This window comes from Nematostella vectensis, chromosome 10 (genome assembly GCF_932526225.1).
Source record: "Nematostella vectensis chromosome 10, jaNemVect1.1, whole genome shotgun sequence".
Taxonomy (NCBI): Eukaryota; Metazoa; Cnidaria; class Anthozoa; order Actiniaria; family Edwardsiidae; genus Nematostella; species Nematostella vectensis.
This window is the reverse complement of record NC_064043.1, coordinates 15,580,372-15,596,293: the sequence shown is the minus strand read 5'-3', so window position 1 is coordinate 15,596,293 and position 15,922 is coordinate 15,580,372. Positions and strand designations below refer to the sequence as shown.

The 15,922-nt window shown below is 36.5% G+C and overlaps 1 protein-coding gene and 1 long non-coding RNA gene across 2 annotated transcripts; one reads left to right on the top strand and one right to left on the bottom strand.

The window, feature by feature from the left end:
- Positions 1 to 451: 451 nt before the first annotated feature.
- On the bottom strand, positions 452 to 3,232 carry LOC116618174. The gene is made up of 2 exons (XR_004296073.2): positions 2,867 to 3,232; positions 452 to 942 (listed from the first exon to the last, which is right to left on the bottom strand). It is a non-coding gene; the product is annotated as an uncharacterized LOC116618174 (long non-coding RNA).
- A 69-nt stretch (positions 3,233 to 3,301) lies between these two features.
- On the top strand, positions 3,302 to 14,932 carry LOC5512222 (amine oxidase [flavin-containing]). The gene is made up of 4 exons (XM_001632516.3): positions 3,302 to 4,133; positions 11,080 to 11,420; positions 13,508 to 13,782; positions 14,290 to 14,932. The coding sequence occupies exons 1-4, from the start codon at positions 3,423 to 3,425 to the stop codon at positions 14,520 to 14,522; spliced, it is 1,560 nt and encodes a 519-aa protein (XP_001632566.1). The 5' UTR covers positions 3,302 to 3,422; the 3' UTR covers positions 14,523 to 14,932.
- The last annotated feature ends 990 nt before the right edge of the window (positions 14,933 to 15,922 follow it).

Genomic DNA, 15,922 nt, shown 5'->3' with positions numbered 1-15,922 from the left:
AGAAAAATGATTCATTCAATCAGAGGCACTATTGCGACACCAGCCCTCTCTTCTAAGCCAACCTTCTCTGATAAACTAGCCCTCTCAAATAAGCCAGCCCTTTCTGATAAGCCACACCTTTCTAATAAGTCACCCATCTCGAATAAGCCACCCTACTCTAACAAGCCACCCCTCTCTAATAAGCCACCCTTCTCTAATAAGCCACCCTTAATAGAGTCGTGGCTTGCTAGAAAGGGATTGCTTATCAGAGGGGCAGCTTATTAGAGAGCTATGTTTTTTTAAAGATGGCTTAGTAAAGAGGGTTGGCAGAAAGGAAGGGCAGATCATTGAGAGGGGGGGGCATATTATAGAGGGGGGATTAAAGGGCAGCATATTACAGTAGGGGAATGTTGATTTGGTTAGTGAACAGCTGCTTTAGGAATATGTTTCATTGCCATTCAGAGACAATGGATTCACCAAGGAAACATGTGATTTATTGAGAGATTATGCAAATAAATAGTTACATAACTACAACAGAACATTATAAGCTATGATGTGACAAAGGTTGCTTCAGTAATCAAATTTGGAAATCCATCATGCCTGCTGAATAGATGGACAAAGGTAGTATAAGTCAAGTATAACATACAAGTGAAAATCTCCTAGAGCTTGAAATATGTAAAACATGTGAATTCTTCATGATCTCAATGTTATTTGTGAACCAATAATCTGAAACTTAGGCTCACACTGTCTTTATATGTGTCCTTAATTCCAATGGCACAGTTGAATTCAAAACTGGACTATTTGCTTGGTGCCGCCATTGAATAACAAAATTTGACACTGCCTGAAATAAATAAAAAGGGAATTCCTCTGCAGTATTTGTCAAGGGCAATAACCAACTGTGATGTGTGGACAACTGCAGTGCAATGACTTGGTCAGGATGAGATAATCAAGGTGGTGAAGCCCCTGTGACAAAGAAAAATCATTGTAACCTTGTATTACATATTACAATTGAGTCAAGAGAACATGTTGAAGATGTTAGAAATTCATCTTAAAAACACTATCTGGGCAAATGAGGAATAGCAATGTCAGATGAACATATAAGAAGTAGCCAAAGACAAAGTTAAAAAAAAAACATGTTAAAAACTTTTACACTAAATGAAGACCCAGTTTCTGAACCTGAGGCTAATTTATTTACTGTTAAAGTTGATTAAGTGCCATTGTTACTTAGATTACATAGAAATAACAAATTATTAATTACCCCATTAATGTACTTTTGCGCAAATTTTTGGGAAAAACAGACCAAAAACAGAAACCTTCCCCCTATTTCAAGTCCCACACTATCAGTCAAGTTCAGCTACTGCTGATCAAGCAGTATGCCTTGAAGTTTCCAACAATGCACTGAGGTGTCTTTTCAGTCTGGGGATGGTGGCAGTCTGTTGCTGACAACAGTTTTGCTTGTAATTTGCTTAAAAATTACAACTTTTTTACATCAGGATTATAAAATTATAATTTATTTACATAAATAAAAAAATCAGTGAAATATAAAATACAAGTGCATAATGTCTTCAGAGTAACAAATCCCCCTGTTAACATAGTAGTAGATAGGTTGCTAAGCCAGCAATAAAAACATAAATACGCTCTATAGCAAGTTCTCTATAGCTAATTTGGTGTTTCAACAATAATCCAGGAAAACAATGAAAACAAAGTTGCAACTTAGGGAATACTAATCACTAAGTAGTAAGCACTTTTTTCTAACTACACTCCCCACTAATTCTCTATTGCCTCATTCTCTATTGACTAATTCTCCCCACTCATTCTCTAATTCTCTATTGCCCCTTGGAACTTTAATTACTATGAGATTTAGGGGGTTCAAATAGAGGGTGCTGATTGGTCGAGGTGTCAGTGATCATTTTCTAATAGTTATTAGTATAAATATGAAATTTAATGGATTGTTTAAGCAAGGATTTGATATGGTGAAAAGGATTGGCAGGCACACAAACAGCATTTGGCAGTCATAGATAGCTATGGAAAAAGTCTAACATGACAACTGTTCAAAATCAAATACCAACTTTTTGGTGGTCAATGGTGATGACACGCCTGATAGAGAAGCATTCTAACGACTGTTGATTTCTTTTTATCTCATTAAAAATTTTAACCCAGGCTGAGTTTTCGGCACAGTCAGGGGGTCCAACGGGGTATTCCTAAAATGCTTGTAAAATTGCTTTTTCTATTATATGAGCGAGATTTCCAGCCTGGGCTGCTCACCTGTGCTAGGATGTTCACCCCAAGCTCCAGTAGTGGATGGAATATTTCCATGTAATCACATAAATAAAGAACACTCTTTTTTTATGAGGACCTTTTTTTATATGAACGACCAGCGTTTCACCAAATTTTAAGAACTGCTAAGAACATGCCGAGGTGCTGTGAATAGTTTTAACTGTTCAAAAACGAATTTAGTACAGGCTGAAGCTAGCTACTAATATGAAAAACATTTTCAGTCGCCTGGCCATACTAAAGCTTCAGCCAGGGTTGATATTCGTAATGTAAACAGACCCTTAGAAAAGGCAAATCTGAGGATATGCCAATTCACCGTATTGATTTTTATGAGGCAGAGAAAGATCAAATCAGGTTACTTAGGGGACTGTGTGATAATTGTAAGCTTATAGCTGCAATCTTACTGTACAACTTAGCCCAACTTAGATAGTGGAACTGATTGATTATCAATTGAATGTTTTACTCGCATTGCGTTCACTTGTTTATCAGTAGTAGCCTTCAAATATATTTCCTATGAACTACTTGACCTGCTTAATTGTGGATATCTCCCCTAGCGAAGGACGGTACGAAAGTAAAGACTCGATTTTTCGAGGAGCGAGGGAGCGTGACTCACCTCTTAATGGCTTGTCTCCGTCTTAGGACGGACTCCAGTAAGGGAACATAACATGGCTTTTGCTAAATCCTTTTCTCTTGGGTGTTTCTCTGCTTTTTTAGTGTTTCCATGCTTTATCAATTCCTCAGAAATCAGTTATATTATCAACAAACGACCGTTCTGCTATACCAAACTCGATCCCAGGGAAGAAGAAGGGAAGACTGTTCTGCCACTCGATCCCAGTGTCACACGTGTGGTATTCTAACAAGGTCTATGATTGGACACATGTAGTCCTATCTGATTGGTTAGACACTTTCACCACAAGGACAGTTCTGCAACGGTACAACTGACAAGAAGTTCGATGAGCGAGATTTTTACCGCGAGAAAAATGAGGCGAGCGCAGAAATGGAAGGAGGGGGAGGGCCCCGCCAGTACTTTTTTGCGCTCGCACCATTTTTCGCGCGGCCAAATCGAGGCACATCGAACTTCTCGCCGGTTTCCTCTGTTTCTCTGGGTTTTACTTCTCTTAAAACACAAAGGCACGATTGCTACGCAGGCTAGATTTCTGCTATCCGCCATGGATGAAAATCATGCTAACCACACGGAAGAGCTCCGTGCAGATATTATTGTTATTGGGGGTGGTATTAGCGGCTTATGCGCTGCTAAACTCCTACAGCAAGGTCATGGAGTCGACACGCTTGTATTGGAGGCGAGAGATCGTGTTGGAGGACGAACCGAAACTTTGGTGGATCCACGATTCAAATACACAGACCTTGGCGGAGCGTACGTAGGCCCGACACAGAACCGAATACTTCGGGTCGCTAAAGAGCTAGGAGTAGAGACATACCAGGTGTTCTTCGAGGGGAAAGTCTCGGAATACTTGGGTGGCTCAAGGAGATTCTACAGCGGGGAAATGTCGACTTGGAACCCAATAGCGATTTTGGATTACTATAGTATGGTCAAACGTATTGGTAATATGTGTAAGCAGATCAGCGTGGATGCCCCTTGGAACACACCCCAAGCGCTTGAGTGGGATCGCATGACTGTAGAAGAGTTCTTTGAGAAGATGTGCTTGACAAACTACTGTAAGAAGCGGATGGTGCAAATCTACCATGATGCCATGGCCGCTGAGCCGTGGAACATGTCTTTGCTATACTATCTGTGGTACCTTAAATCAGGGGATGGGATGTTGAGGGTTGCAGGAGTGGAAAACGCAGGGCAAGAGAGGAAGTTTGTTGGGGGTTCCCAGCAAATAAGCAATAAGCTAAAAGAGAGGCTTGGAGACAGGGTTAGTTTTGTCATATGATAATACAGTCTGGGAGAGGAGGGTACAAAATGCAGCTTGCAGGCCAGATGCAGGTTGAGTACAAAATGCAGGTCGGGTGATTTTACTGATTTTACTGTTTTTTTTTACTTTCTCTATTTTATTTAATTTCTATGGCTCACGTGGAGTGTTAGGGTATTAAATACTCAGATTCTTGTTTATTAATAAGCAATCACCTGACTGTGGGAATAATACAAATATCTCCCCAGCAATTTGCTGCACATCAACCAATCTTGGGTCAAGTAATGTAAAACAGTGCCACTAAAAATATTTTTTCACTTGTCCATCTACTGTTATACATTACTTGTATCTACCGTTATACATTACTTGTATCTACCGTTATACATTACTTGTATCTGCCATTTTACATTACTTGTATCTACCGTAATACATTCATTGTATTAACCGTTATACATTACTCGTATCTACCGTTATACATTACTCGTATCTACTGTTATACATTACTTGTATCTACCGTTATACATTACTTGTATCTACTGTTATACATTATTTGTATCTACTGTTATACATTACTTGTATCTACTGTTATACATTAATTGTATCTACCGTTATACATTACTTGTATCTACCGTTATACATTACTTGTATCTACCGTTATACATTAATTGTATCTACCGTTATACATTACTTGTATCTACTGTTATACATTACTTGTATCTACCGTTATACATTACTTGTATCTACCGTTATACATTACTTGTATCTACCGTTATACATTACTTGTATCTACTGTTATACATTATTTGTATCTACTGTTATACATTACTTGTATCTACTGTTATACATTACTTGTATCTACCGTTATACATTACTTGTATCTACCGTTATACATTACTTGTATCTACCGTTATACATTACTTGTATCTACTGTTATACATTAATTGTATCTACCGTTATACATTACTTGTATCTACCGTTATACATTACTTGTATCTACCGTTATACATTACTTGTATCTACTGTTATACATTACTTGTATCTACTGTTATACATTACTTGTATCTACCGTTATACATTACTTGTATCTACCGTTATACATTACTTGTATCTACTGTTATACATTACTTGTATCTACCGTAATACATTCATTGTATTAACCGTTATACATTACTCGTATCTACCGTTATACATTACTCGTATCTACTGTTATACATTACTTGTATCTACCGTTATACATTACTTGTATCTACTGTTATACATTACTTGTATCTACCGTTATACATTACTTGTATCTACCATTATACATTACTTGTATCTACCGTTATACATTACTTGTATTTACCTTTATACATTACTTGTATCTACTGTTATACATTACTCGTATCTACTGTTATACATTAATTGTATCTACTGTTATACATTACTTGTATCTACTGTTATACATTACTTGTATCTACCGTTATACATTACTTGTATCTACCGTTATACATTACTTGTATCTACCCTTATACCGTTATACATTACTTGTATCTACCGTTATACATTACTTGTATCTACTGTTATACATTACTTGTATCTACCATTATACCGTTATACATTACTTGTATCTACCGTTATACATTACTTGTATCTACTGTTATACATTACTTGTATCTACCATTATACCGTTATACATTACTTGTATCTACCGTTATACATTACTTGTATCTACTGTTATACATTACTTGTATCTACCATTTTACATTACTTGTATATACCGTTATACATTACTTGTATCTACTGTTATACATTACTTGTATCTACTGTTATACATTACTTGTATCTACTGTTATACATTACTTGTATCTACCGTTATACATTACCTGTATCTACCGTTATACATTACTTGTATCTACCGTTATACATTACTTGTATCTACCGTTATACATTACCTGTATCTACCGTTATACATTACTTGTATCTACCGTTATACATTACTTGTATCTACCCTTATACCGTTATACATTACTTGTATCTACTGTTATACATTACTTGTATCTACTGTTATACATTACTTGTATCTACTGTTATACATTACTTGTATCTATCGTTATACATTACTTGTATCTACCGTTATACATTACTTGTATCTACCATTATACATTACTTGTATCTACCGTTATACATTACTTGTATCTACCGTTATACATTACTTGTATCTACCGTTATACATTACTTGTATCTACCGTTATACATTACTTGTATCTACCGTTATACATTACTTGTATCTACCGTTATACATTAATTGTATCTACCGTTATACATTACTTGTATCTACCGTTATACATTACTTGTATCTACCGTTATACATTACTTGTATCTACCGTTATACATTAATTGTATCTACCGTTATACATTACTTGTATTTACCTTTATACATTACTTGTATCTACTGTTATACATTACTCGTATCTACCGTTATAAATTACTTGTATCTACCATTATACATTACTTGTATCTACTGTTATACATTACTTGTATCTACCCTTATACCGTTATACATTACTTGTATCTACTGTTATACATTACTTGTATCTACCTTTATACATAACTTGTATCTACCGTTATACATTACTTGTATCTACCGTTATACATTACTTGTATCTACCGTTATACATTACTTGTATCTACCGTTATACATTACTTGTATCTACTGTTATACATTACTTGTATCTACCGTTATACATTACTTGTATCTACTGTTATACATTACTTGTATCTACCGTTATACATTACTTGTATCTACCGTTATACATTACTTGTATCTACCGTTATACATTAATTGTATCTACCGTTATACATTACTTGTATCTACCGTTATACATTACTTGTATCTACCATTATACATTACTTGTATTTACCGTTATACATTACTTGTATCTACCGTTATACATTACTTGTATCTACCGTTATACATTACTTGTATCTACCGTTATACATTACTTGTATCTACCGTTATACATTACTTGTATCTACCGTTATACATTACTTGTATCTACCCTTATACTGTTATACATTACTTGTATCTACTGTTATACATTACTTGTATCTACCGTTATACATTACTTGTATCTACCGTTATACATTACTTGTATCTACTGTTATACATTACTTGTATCTACCGTTATACATTACTTGTATCTACCGTTATACATTACTTGTATCTACTGTTATACATTACTTGTATCTACTGTTATACATTACTTGTATCTACCGTTATACATTACTTGTATCTACCGTTATACATTACTTGTATCTACCGTTATACATTACTTGTATCTACCCTTATACTGTTATACATTACTTGTATCTACTGTTATACATTACTTGTATCTACCGTTATACATTACTTGTATCTACCGTTATACATTACTTGTATCTACTGTTATACATTACTTGTATCTACCGTTATACATTACTTGTATCTACCGTTATACATTACTTGTATCTACCGTTATACATTACTTGTATCTACTGTTATACATTACTTGTATCTACTGTTATACATTACTTGTATCTACCGTTATACATTACTTGTATCTACCGTTATACATTACTTGTATCTACCCTTATACCGTTATACATTACTTGTATCTACTGTTATACATTACTTGTATCTACTGTTATACATTACTTGTATCTACCGTTATACATTACTTGTATCTACTGTTATACATTACTTGTATCTACCGTTATACATTAATTGTATCTACCGTTATACATTACTTGTATCTACCGTTATACATTACTTGTATCTACTGTTATACATTACTTGTATCTACCGTTATACATTACTTGTATCTACCGTTATACATTACTTGTATCTACCGTTATACATTACTTGTATCTACCGTTATACATTACTTGTATCTACCCTTATACATTACTTGTATCTACCCTTATACCGTTATACATTACTTGTATCTACCGTTATACATTACTTGTATCTACCGTTATACATTAATTGTATCTACCGTTATACATTACTTGTATCTACCGTTATACATTACTTGTATCTACCCTTATACCGTTATACATTACTTGTATCTACTGTTATACATTACTTGTATCTACCGTTATACATTACTTGTATCTACCGTTATACATTACTTGTATCTACTGTTATACATTACTTGTATCTACTGTTATACATTACTTGTATCTACCGTTATACATTACTTGTATCTACCGTTATACATTACTCGTATCTACTGTTATACATTACTTGTATCTACCGTTATACATTACTTGTATCTACCGTTATACATTACTTGTATCTACTGTTATACATTACTTGTATCTACCGTTATACATTACTTGTATCTACTGTTATACATTACTTGTATCTACCGTTATACATTACTTGTATCTACCGTTATACATTACTTGTATCTACCGTTATACATTACTTGTATCTACCGTTATACATTACTTGTATCTACCGTTATACATTACTTGTATCTACTGTTATACATTACTTGTATCTACCGTTATACATTACTTGTATCTACCGTTATACATTACTTGTATCTACCCTTATACCGTTATACATTACTTGTATCTACTGTTATACATTACTTGTATCTACCGTTATACATTACTTGTATCTACCGTTATACATTACTTGTATCTACCGTTATACATTACTTGTATCTACCGTTATACATTACTTGTATCTACCGTTATACATTACTTGTATCTACTGTTATACATTACTTGTATCTACCGTTATACATTACTTGTATCTACCGTTATAAATTACTTGTATCTACTGTTATACATTACTTGTATCTACTGTTATACATTACTTGTATCTACTGTTATACATTACTTGTATCTACCGTTATACATTACTTGTATCTACCGTTATACATTACTTGTATCTACTGTTATACATTACTTGTATCTACTGTTATACATTACTTGTATCTACCGTTATACATTACTTGTATCTACCGTTATACATTACTCGTATCTACTGTTATACATTACTTGTATCTACTGTTATACATTACTTGTATCTACCGTTATACATTACTTGTATCTACTGTTATACATTACTTGTATCTACCGTTATACATTACTTGTATCTACTGTTATACATTACTTGTATCTACCGTTATACATTACTTGTATCTACCGTTATACATTACTTGTATCTACCGTTATACATTACTTGTATCTACCGTTATACATTACTTGTATCTACCGTTATACATTACTTGTATCTACTGTTATACATTACTTGTATCTACCGTTATACATTACTTGTATCTACCGTTATACATTACTTGTATCTACCCTTATACCGTTATACATTACTTGTATCTACTGTTATACATTACTTGTATCTACCGTTATACATTACTTGTATCTACCGTTATACATTACTTGTATCTACCGTTATACATTACTTGTATCTACCGTTATACATTACTTGTATCTACCGTTATACATTACTTGTATCTACTGTTATACATTACTTGTATCTACCGTTATACATTACTTGTATCTACCGTTATAAATTACTTGTATCTACTGTTATACATTACTTGTATCTACTGTTATACATTACTTGTATCTACTGTTATACATTACTTGTATCTACCGTTATACATTACTTGTATCTACCGTTATACATTACTTGTATCTACCGTTATACATTACTTGTATCTACCGTTATAAATTACTTGTATCTACTGTTATACATTACTTGTATCTACTGTTATACATTACTTGTATCTACTGTTATACATTACTTGTATCTACCGTTATACATTACTTGTATCTACCATTATACATTACTTGTATCTACTGTTATACATTACTTGTATCTACTGTTATACATTACTTGTATCTACCGTTATACATTACTTGTATCTACTGTTATACATTACTTGTATCTACCGTTATACATTACTTGTATCTACCGTTATACATTACTTGTATCTACTGTTATACATTACTTGTATCTATCGTTATACATTACTTGTATCTACCGTTATACATTACTTGTATCTACTGTTATACATTACTTGTATCTACCGTTATACATTATTTGTATCTACCGTTATACATTACTTGTATCTACCGTTATACATTACTTGTATCTACTGTTATACATTACTTGTATCTACTGTTATACATTACTTGTATCTACCGTTATACATTACTTGTATCTACTGTTATACATTACTTGTATCTACTGTTATACATTACTTGTATCTACCGTTATACATTACTTGTATCTACCGTTATACATTACTTGTATCTACCGTTATACATTACTTGTATCTACCCTTATACATTACTTGTATCTACCCTTATACCGTTATACATTACTTGTATCTACTGTTATACATTACTTGTATCTACCGTTATACATTACTTGTATCTACCCTTATACATTACTTGTATCTACCCTTATACCGTTATACATTACTTGTATCTACTGTTATACATCACTTGTATCTACCGTTATACATTACTTGTATCTACTGTTATACATTACTTGTATCTACTGTTATACATTACTTGTATCTACCGTTATACATTACTTGTATCTACCGTTATACATTAATTGTATCTACCGTTATACATTACTTGTATCTACCGTTATACATTACTTGTATCTACCGTTATACATTACTTGTATCTACTGTTATACATTACTTGTATCTACTGTTATACATTACTTGTATCTACCGTTATACATTAATTGTATCTACCGTTATACATTACTTGTATCTACTGTTATACATTACTTGTATCTACCGTTATACATTACTTGTATCTACCATTATACATTAGTTGTATCTGCTGTATGGGTGTGCTTATTCAATCTTAATATATTTTCATAGCAAAGAATTCCAAAGTATTTTGAGAAATTTATCTTGTTTTTTCTTAACAGGTGATTTTAAATAGTTCAGTGGTCAAAATAGCTCAGGATGAAGATCATGTAGTTGTGACCTGTGAGAACGGCAAGTCTTATAAAGCCCAATACGTCATCAGCGCCATGCCTCAAGCTCTACTAAACCAGGTGTCATTCAATCCTCCTCTTCCTGCCTTGAAAAACCAGCTGATTCAGCGCATCCCCATGGGCTCAGTAATCAAGACCATCACTTTTTATGACAAGCCTTTCTGGAGGGAAAAGGGGCTCAATGGGTGTGTGATAGCAGATTCTGAGTCTGGACCTGTTCAAGCTGGACTGGATGACACCAAACCTGATGGATCACATCCTGCACTCATGGGGTAAGGATCACATCTCTCACTCATAGGGTAAGGATCACAACTCTCACTCATGGGATAAGGATCACATCACTTACTCACGGGGTTAGGATCATATCCCTGACTCATGGGGTAAAAATCAAATTCTGCACTCATGGGGTAAGGATCACATCCCTTACTCATGGGGTAAGGATCACATCCCTCACTCATGGGGTAAGGACCACATCCCTCACTCATGGGGTAAGGATCACATTCCTCACTCATGGGGTAAGGATCACATCCCTTACTCATGGGGTAAGGATCACATCCCTCACTCATGGGGTAAGGATCACATTCCTCACTCATGGGGTAAGGATCACATCCCTCACTCATGGTGTAAGGATCATATTCTGCACACATGGGGTAAGGATCATATTCTGCACACATGGGGTAAGGATAACATCCCTCACTCATGGGGTAAGGATCTCATCCCTCACTCATGGGGTAAGGATCACATCCCTCACTCATGGGGTAAGGATCACATCCCTCACTCATGGGGTAAGGATCACATCCCTCACTCATGGGGTAAGGATCACATCCCTCACTCATGGAGTAAGGATCACATCCCTCACTCATGGGGTAAGGATCACATCCCTCACTCATGGGGTAAGGATCACATCCCTCACTCATGGGGTAAGGATCACATCCCTCACTCATGGGGTAAGGATCACATCCCTTACTCATGGGGTAAGGATCACATCCCTCACTCATGGGGTAAGGATCTCATCCCTCACTCATGGGGTAAGGATCTCATCCCTCACTCATGGAGTAAGGATCACATCCCTCACTCATGGGGTAAGGATCTCATCCCTCACTCATGGGGTAAGGATCACATCCCTCACTCATGGGGTAAGGATCACATCCCTCACTCATGGGGTAAGGATCTCATCCCTCACTCATGGGGTAAGGATCACATCCCTTACTCATGGGGTAAGGATCATATTCTGCACTCATGGGGTAAGGATCACATCCCTCACTCATGGAGTAAGGATCACATCCCTCACTCATGGGGTAAGGATCACATCCCTTACTCATGGGGTAAGGATCACATCCCTCACTCATGGGGTAAGGATCACATCCCTTACTCATGGGGTAAGGATCACATCCCTCACTCATGGGGTAAGGATCACATCCCTCACTCATGGGGTAAGGATCACATCCCTCACTCATGGGGTAAGGATCACATCCCTCACTCATGGGGTAAGGATCACATCCCTCACTCATGGGTTAAGGATCACATCCCTTACTCATGGGGTAAGGATCACATCCCTCACTCATGGGGTAAGGATCTCATCCCTCACTCATGGGGTAAGGATCTCATCCCTCACTCATGGAGTAAGGATCACATCCCTCACTCATGGGGTAAGGATCTCATCCCTCACTCATGGGGTAAGGATCTCATCCCTCACTCATGGGGTAAGGATCACATCCCTTACTCATGAAGTAAGGATCACATCCCTCACTCATGGGGTAAGGATCACATCCCTCACTCATGGGGTAAGGATCTCATCCCTCACTCATGGGGTAAGGATCACATCCCTCACTCATGGGGTAAGGATCTCATCCCTCACTCATGGGGTAAGGATCACATCCCTCACTCATGGGGTAAGGATCACATCCCTTACACATGGGGTAAGGATCATATTCTGCACTCATGGGGTAAGGATCATATTCTGCACACATGGGGTAAGGATAACATCCCTCACTCATGGGGTAAGGATCTCATCCCTCACTCATGGGGTAAGGATCACATCCCTCACTCATGGGGTAAGGATCACATCCCTCACTCATGGGGTAAGGATCATATTCTGCACACATGGGGTAAGGATCATATTCTGCACACATGGGGTAAGGATCATATTCTTCACACATGGGGTAAGGATCATATTCTGCACACATGGGGTAAGGATCATATTTCTGCACACATGGGGTAAGGATCGTATTCTGCACACATGGGGTAAGCATCATATTTCAGCATACATGGGGCAACTTGACCTCTCCCAACCAACTCATTTAGAAAAACAAAAGGAAAGAAGATTACTTACATGTTTATTGTGATGTTTGAATGGCAGATTTATCATCGGCGACCAAGCTCTCAGCATGTGTCAGATGACGCAAGAGGAAAGGAAGAAAGCAGTGTGTGCTCAGTATGCGAAGATCTTTAACTGTGAGGAAGCCCTCCATCCCTGTTGTTACATCGAAAAGAACTGGCTGGCAGAGAAGTACTCAGGGGGGTGCTATGTCAGTGTCGTGCCCTGTGGCATCCTGACAAAGTTCAGGGACACCCTCACCTTGCCTGTAGGGAGAGTTCACTTTGCAGGCACAGAGACAGCCACTATTTGGTGTGGTAAGTGTCTGAATGTAGGAATCATTTTAGTAATTTAGGTGTGGAGCTTCACCCCTTCCCCTCACAACCAACTTTTTCTTTTGCTTAGCCAAAAACAGACCTACAATTAGTGAAAATAATAGTCACACACTCAAAAAACCTCCACAGGGTGTGGTTACTTGTGGTTGTTAACAAGATCCTATTGTTAAAAAACTGCCATTCAAAAAGAATAGGCCTTTGCATTTTGGACAAAGGGGTTTTTGTAATATTTTTTCTCTTCTCATATAAGTACAGAGTCTCTTCAAAAGTTATTTTACTTTTTTTTTTAGTAAATCCTCTCATTTTCTTCAAGATAGACTGCTTTCCATTAACCCATGAAACAGAGTGTTATACCCAAAGACTAATAGTGAAGAGCACAAAATGCTCAATTAGCCAGCAAGAAAACGGATAGAAATGATTGTTTTCTAAAAAAGAGAGAAGAGGGGCTTAAAAGAGCTTTAACAGTATTTATACTTCTTTTGTCTTCAGGCTATATGGATGGTGCAGTGCAAGCCGGCGAGAGAGCAGCTCGTGAAATACTCCACAAGATGGGAAAAATACCAAGCAACATGATCAACCAGGAGGAACCCCCTTCTCAGGAGGTGGTTGCCATGCCCTGCACCCTTACCGCCTTTGAGAGATGCCTGCCGTCCGTACCTACTGCGGTTACAGCTATTCTACTTGGTGGAATTTTGATTGCTAGGTATTTGAGAGCCATCTAAGAGTGAGGGTGTACTGATGCAATCAAAGTATGTCAGAATGCGTTTTCTTGGGTGTCATCCTTTGCAAATGCTGCAATACTGTTCTGACTCTATCTATCTATACTGTTCTGACTCTGTCTATGCAAGGATAGATTGTTAATTTTTATATTTTGGAAGACAACCATGATGTTTTTTAAACAATATAAGAAAATAACAATTCATATAATATATAATAATATGATTAAATTAAAAATTGAAAAAAATCGCAAAATGACTTCTATAAAGACTAAAGGTTTTGAGGTCGGAAGACTGCCCCGGAAGAAAGCTTATAGAACTCTCGAAGAAATTTCCCCTGTACATTTTACTACTTCTTACTATTTTTTTAATGTTACTTTTAAAACAATCAACGAATAAAGGTCAAGTGAATTTTTGTTTTGTTTTATTGGTTTATTGGGGTGACTCATAACATTTACCTGGTTAGGCTGAAGGTTTGCGCATACTCAATCAAGGTTATCCATAGATTATATCAATGCGTGAATTCCCCTATAGAGCTCATTCTTATAATATGCAACTAGTACTGTCGGACTTCTTGAATCAAGTGGAATCGAGGATATGGGCTCTCCTGTTCGAGTACATCGGTACATATCTTAGGGGCGGCGGAGCAGTCCGAAAGTGGGGTGCAAAGCCCCTACTCTCCCCTCCCCTCTCCTTTCCTTTCCTTAATCGGTTGTACAATGCACCTGCTTGCAGCCTTTAGTTTTAAGGCCTCTCGCGGGTCATTGTTTTCAAAAATTCGTTCAAATTGGAACCCGTTTAGTGACCCCTTCAAAGCGTGCGATCGATCTGATCTTTGGCGAACATAATCACCAATGATTCTAGTTTGCAAATCCTGAAAAAAATTTTTTATTAATAATCGGCGCAACGCACAAATGAATGAAATTGCAGTTTGGGTTTGTTACGAAATCTAAAATACTTTCGTTGCAGTATTTTTTTTTGCGTATTTGAGGTCAGTTCAACTTGATGTCTAATATGACAAGTGGACCACCTTACATAACCGCGACAGGCCTTAAATACCGGAATTCACATTCGAAAAACGTCATTCGCGCAAAAGTTGTAACGGTGTGTTCATTGAATACCCTAAGGGGGGATTTTAATGAACACTCCCAAAAAAAGCGCAACTCGAGACTGGTTGCCATGTGTGATCCGTACGATACAACGGACACGGGACGAACTACGGTTTACAATACACTCTTTTTTTATAAGAGCGAAAGATTTTCAGTTGAGGCTGAGCCGTTCTTATTTTTGGAGCAATTTAAGACTGAAGATGATCTTAACGATGTTATTAAATTAAATGTACATAAGAATATAATACCCAAGGAATTATTAGGAAGAAAATCCAGAAATGACCAATAGCAATCATG

What these genes read in the sequence shown, in the direction of transcription:
- LOC5512222 (XM_001632516.3), top strand. Translation starts at nt 3,423, where the DNA reads ATGGATGAAAATCATGCTAACCACACGGAAGAGCTCCGTGCAGATATT. An exon ending in TCACATCCTGCACTCATGGG is followed by an intron (nt 11,421 to 13,507) that starts GTAAGGATCACA and finishes TTTGAATGGCAG; the next exon opens with ATTTATCATCGGCGACCAAG. An exon ending in GACAGCCACTATTTGGTGTG is followed by an intron (nt 13,783 to 14,289) that starts GTAAGTGTCTGA and finishes TTTTGTCTTCAG; the next exon opens with GCTATATGGATGGTGCAGTG.